This window comes from Gracilinanus agilis, chromosome 4 (genome assembly GCF_016433145.1).
Source record: "Gracilinanus agilis isolate LMUSP501 chromosome 4, AgileGrace, whole genome shotgun sequence".
Taxonomy (NCBI): domain Eukaryota; kingdom Metazoa; phylum Chordata; class Mammalia; order Didelphimorphia; family Didelphidae; genus Gracilinanus; species Gracilinanus agilis.
In genome coordinates, this window is record NC_058133.1 from 447,500,162 (window position 1) to 447,506,161 (window position 6,000).

General features: G+C 32.1%; 1 protein-coding gene across 1 annotated transcript in view; it reads left to right on the top strand.

Annotated features, from left to right (window-relative positions):
* Positions 1–2,776, top strand: part of AGL (amylo-alpha-1, 6-glucosidase, 4-alpha-glucanotransferase) — a 74,681-nt gene extending 71,905 nt beyond the window's left edge. Inside the window, exons 31-33 of the mRNA XM_044672128.1 lie at positions 390–477; positions 577–710; positions 2,415–2,776. Coding sequence (XP_044528063.1) covers positions 390–477; positions 577–710; positions 2,415–2,532 — 340 coding nt within the window. The 3' untranslated portion in view covers positions 2,533–2,776. The remainder of the gene's footprint in view (positions 1–389; positions 478–576; positions 711–2,414) is intronic.
* The last annotated feature ends 3,224 nt before the right edge of the window (positions 2,777–6,000 follow it).

Sequence of the window (6,000 nt, forward strand, 5' to 3'; positions counted from 1 at the left end):
TCACTATAAATGTTCTCCACCTCACTTGCCCTCCCCTCTGCAATTACTTTATGTTTCTATTATATTTATTTTATATTTACTTAGCTGTGTACAAGTTTCTCTCTCTCATCCCCATTTACGTGTTAACCTCTTAGAGCAAAAATAATTTTCATTGTTGTTTCTGAATTCCAAGTTTGCCTGGCACATAGGCACTTACTTAAATGCTTATTGGAAGAATGACCATTCGTGCTTATAATATAGTGTATTAGAAAAATCTTCTCTGGTTCAGAATCACTAAGTTAAATACTTAAAGTTTTATTTGAACTCTTGGCAGTAAATCTTTTCTCATGTGCTATATGTGATTTGTGATATTTTATTTTCTAAACTAAATGTGTTTTGTCATTTTGCAGTGACATGGTTTACTGTGGAGTATATGATAATTCCTTAGATAATGAAAACTACAATCTTGCTAGAGGTTTTAATTATCATCAAGGACCAGTAAGAAAATCATTTTTCTTTTCTGAGTTTTCTATTAAATTAAAATTTTATTTCTCACAAATTATACTAATTGTTGTTAACACTTTTTTTAATATTTAGGAATGGCTATGGCCAATCGGATACTTTCTTCGTGCAAAATTATATTTTTCTAAATTAATGGGCCAAGAAACTTATTCACAGACAGTGTTTTTGGTTAAAAATGTTCTTTCTCATCATTATGTTCATCTTGAGAGGTAGGTTGTGATGTTTAAACTTTTTGGCAGGTGTTTAATTAAACATTTTAGATATCAGTAAAATGCATTCTAAAAGTAATTCTTTTTATGCTGGAATTTTCTAGGAAGGAATTGGGCACATAGCATTAGTGCTGCAAAACAATTTTCATTTTATTTTAACTGATGTTATATAAATTTCTCTTTTAACACAACCATATTAGATTAGTCAATAATTGAATATAAAAATAGCTGAGGCTTGCATATGCAGAGTAGAATAGTTATTATAATATTCAAAAAATTAGTCTGATTTTCATAGAATTGTGATATTTTGAATACTTCATTACCAAAGTGGATATATTAAGCTACTTTTTACTGTATGTTCATTTATATTCCTTTTATCTTCCATATAAGGCTCTAAAATATTTATTTTCTTTATATATGCATATGCATATGTGTATTTTTTTGTGAATAAGTCTCCCATAGCTTGTGCTTCCTGCCTACCCCCCACTCCCCCATCTTATCTGTAGGGGGAACACAATATGGACACCAAACTTCATGTGAACACCCAATTGGCTTAGTCCACTGCAGTTCAAAACACTAGAGTTCAAGCAGTCCACCAGCCTTGGCCTCTCTCGGTACCAAAGATTATAGGCATGCACCAGTATACCTATATTTTGTTTCTTTATGCAACAAATCCTTACAAGCTATTTTATTTTTCCTCAAATTTAAAGGAGAGAGAAAAGTGAGTTTCACTGCAAACTAGTATCCTGACAGAATTGTTAATCAAAATGTGGGATTCTTTAGCATTCCTTAATGTTCTTAAGTAAACACTAGGTGCCTAACAGAGACACACATCAATTTAATTGAATAGACATTAGATCTATAAGGAGATACAGATATAAACATATATGTGTACATGTCACAGACCATATTCTTCACTGACAATATAATGGGGAAGCATCTCACACACAAATAACTATGGCATAGGATGAGTGTAGTAAATACAAAGAAGAATGCTGTGAGAAATGTGAAGACAAAATTCCTTCCAGGTCACAAATATGAGAAAGTAGTCAAAGGAGGCTTCATGAAGGAGGTACCACCTGATTTAAGCCCTAAAAGACTTATCAGACAGAAATGAAGAGGAATGAATCCTAAGCATGAACAGCAGCGTTAGCAAAGCACTGTTTGGAGTTAGATGAGGCTGGAAAGGTAGTTCCAGCCAGATTGTGGAGGGGTTTGAACATCAAGATTTGGAATTTGTATATCTATATTTTTTCAGTAGAATATGGGGAGCCACTGAAAGCTTTTAAGTAGGAATATGACATGATTACAAAAATGCATTAAAAAGATAGATAGCCAAATGAAAAATGGACTAGAGAAAAAATAGACTGACATTTCAAAGACCATTTAGAATGCTGTTAAATAGTCCAGGCAAGAGGAAGAAGTGATCAAAGTCTAAACTAGAGCATTTGCAATAGAAATACAAATGAAAGGACAGGTTAAAGATAAATTGTGAAAGTAGACTCTGGATTGGACTTAGTAACTGATAGTAAATGAGAGTTATAAAAAAAGAGCTCCGAATGTCTAGCAGAGGTTAACTGGTCAAAGTTTACTAATAATAGCTCTGTGTCTAGTTTAGATGTACCACTGACAGCAGAATGGAGAAATTGGGAGCCGATCAGATTTTGAGGGAAACTCATTTAAATATTTTTTTCTTTCTTTCAGATCCCCTTGGAAGGGCCTCCCTGAACTGACAAATGAGAATGGACAGTACTGTCCTTTCAGCTGTGAAACACAAGCTTGGTCAATTGCTGCTATTCTTGAGGTTCTTTTTGACTTATAGTTGATTTTCGGCAGTTTCATAAAGTATATACTCAGTTATGTAACTACCCTTAGTTTGCACACTCTCAGTTCATAAAAGCAAATCCCACTAGTATCGTAGTGCCTATTTAAGTAAAGTTTGGAATTCAGTTCAATTTAACCAATACTTACTAAACACATGATGCACCTATCATGTGCAAAGCACTGTGCTAATGTTCAATGAAAGCATTAGTTTTGTAAATGTAAATGAGTTGATTTATATTAGAAGGGAGAAATCATTATTACATAAAAAGTATTTATTTTTATTTTAAATTTAGAAAATACTCTTCAACTTATGGAAATATTAGATGTATAGAAAAATAATCATGGTCTCATTTCATTTGTGCACGTACTATACTTTTAAAAAATAGGCAATTGTACTTAAAAGAAATAGAAAAGGCATCTTTTTTACAGGGGTATGTTCTTATTTAGTAACGCATTCCATAGGCTGTGGACTTATTATTGCCCTCTCCATCTGCATTTTATTTTCAATTAATAGAGCAAATAATTCCATTTCAAACATTTAAGTTAAGCCTTCTGTCTAGAAGGCACTATGCTAGGCATTGAGCTTTTTTCACTGAAAAAAAAAACCGTATTATGTATTTGATGCAGCTCTATTAAAAACCTTTTTTCCCTTTTTTAATGATCTGTGCAGTATCTGCAATAAAATTTGCAGCCTATTAAATTTCCTAAGATAATCTTTTAAATTTTCCTTCATCTGCAGACAAGATAAATTCCTTTATATTGCATTTTAAGTGATATTGCTTGGTCCAATAAAGGAAAATAAAAGTCAAAAAATGAAGAAAATGAAGGACTTTTAATTGGCCATCTCCTAAGGTAAATGGTTGAGTACCAGTTAAATATAAAAGTAGTGGCCAAATAAAAAATATTTTTAAATGGTCTCTTATAGAACATGATACTTTTTCTTGGCATCTAAACTCAGGATATAGAAATAATCAGTGGTTTTAGTTTAGGGTCCTAATTTTGAGGAAATTTTAATTCTAAAAATTTTAGCCTCCTGTTAAAATAAGAAATACATTTTGAGAGTATAAGCTTTTGCATAAAATAGATTCCTAAATTCATGAAATTTATCAGTTTACATATTATGTGAAACATTCTGTTGGTCAATTTTACTGGGTATTTTTTTCCCCATTAAATATATTTCAATATTGACTAGTTTTAGCCTTGTGAACAGTTTTAAAAGGAAAAAAGTTCATAGTCTTGAATAAAAGTATTTGTAAACAAGTTTTGCACATAATTTATTTTAATGTTTTAATCCATAAAATTATGTAGGAAGTATGGAAGAAAATTGTTTTACTTTACCAATTTTATACTCTTTTCCACTAAAAGTATATGGCAAACTTTTCTTAGATTAATTTTTAATTTTAAACATTAATATGAAAGAATAATCTTAAAGAAAACTCCTGTTTTTGTTAGGTATACAAATAAAGAATATCAAAAATTAATTATTTCCACAAATAATGTGCATAATTCTTTAATGTTATAAGTGATGAAAAACGAGTTAGTTAGAATTATGCTTTTAGTGGCATTGGCTTCAGAGACAAATAATTGTCACATGCATGCACATTTATAAGATGAAGTAGAACCTATACATTGTAATGGCTAGGAGGATTGTTAGTTTGAGAAATAGTATCAGGAAAAATGTTGCAGTTATACTTTGTGAAAAACTTCACCACAAAATAATTTTCTGCAATCAAATTGCTAAATGATTTATGACCTAATCGTCATTTGTAATGTTTGCCTGGTCTGAATCATAGTTTGGTTAACATACTGTCCCTATTAACCAAAGGGTAACCATTGTCATATTAGGGCTAATGAAATATTAGTAAAGAGACATTTCACTTATACAGGATTACTTAGGAACCTCAACTGTCCAAAACAATGAGAAAAAAATAAAGGGAGGAAAAAAGTCAGTAACCACAAAGGCTCTTGTATAGCATTCATAGAAAAGCCCTTAAGCTACTCAGACACAGAGAACTTAGTTTTTACACATGACTCTAAAAAGCTTATTTATCTGCTTTCTCAGTTTGGCAGAGTTTAAAATTTAATGTGGTTCAGCAAATATTGAATATTGAAGCCCTCTGCCAGATATAAAGAGCATTGTACAAATTGGGATAAAGCAGTCCCTGCCTTCATAAAGCTTACAGCTTAGTTAAAGGTAAATTAGAAATGTCCAAGGAGAGTAACAGTGACTCAAAAAAACGGGAAAAAAAGTTGGGATAACTCAAAAAAACAAGGTAGTTTAAAGCAAGCAGCTCTACAATAATACCATTATATTAAACAAGAAAAAGTTAATATATTTAGAAGAAATGTTGATTTAAGGGTGGTTAAGATGAAAACTTTATCACTTTTAAAAGTAAAAGCTTTGGTTTTCTGGAAAATTCACAATACCTTATTCCCCAATGACAACTGTATGAAGTGTTACTTAGACTATTTTAAGAAGTTATAGGGGGCAGCTGGGTAGCTCAGTGGATTGAGAGCCAGGCCTAGAGACAGGAGGTCCTAGGTTCAAACCCGGCCTCAGCCACTTCCCAGCTGTGTGACCCTGGGCAAGTCACTTGACCCCCATTGCCTATCCTTACCACTCTTCCCTCTATAAGCCAATACACAGAAGTTAAGGGTTTAAAATACAAAATAAAAATAAAAATAAAAAAAAAGAAGTTATAATAATTCTGTGCCTTTGTCATGTATCATCCCAATGATGCTACTCTTTAAATTAATATAAGGGACTTTGTCATGTTACAATATTATAAACATTTTAATATGCACTTATCTTTTTAATAGCATCAGAAATTGTTGAATAAACAAATAAAAATCATTAACTCTGTATGTCATAATATAAAAGTGATTATAAGAAGTATGCTGTATGTTTTCACTAATTATTATACTGTATTTGGAAAAGCTGTCTTTTCAGTTGTCTGTGTGTGGAATAAATAAAACCCTCCCCAACAAATTACATTGTTTTCATGTTATAGATATAGAACTGAAGAAGACCCTTTATTTCATCCGGTCTAGCCATCTTGATTTACAAATGAAGAAGTTAAGATTTCAAGAACTTCAGTAATTTGTCCAGGATGCCTAGTGTTAGAGGTGGGAGCTTCCCTGCCTCTGGAATCTGCCTTGCTTACTCTAAGGCTAGAATTCTAGCCTCTATACCTAGTAGCCCCCCCAAAAAGCCAACAGCAAGTTAACTGGACCAACTACCATTTAATGGGTCATTCTTTATTAGCCAAGTATTCAAGAACAAAGAAGGGCACTTACTGCCTACTTTTATTAGCTACATCAAGTTAAATATTCTGAGAAACTTTAAATTTCTAAGAAGAAACATGTTTAATTCTGATAGTCATCACTTTTAGAAATGACTGATAGGGGGCAGCTGGGTAGCTCAGTGGATTGAGAGCCAGGCCTAGAGACGGGAAGTCCTAGGTTC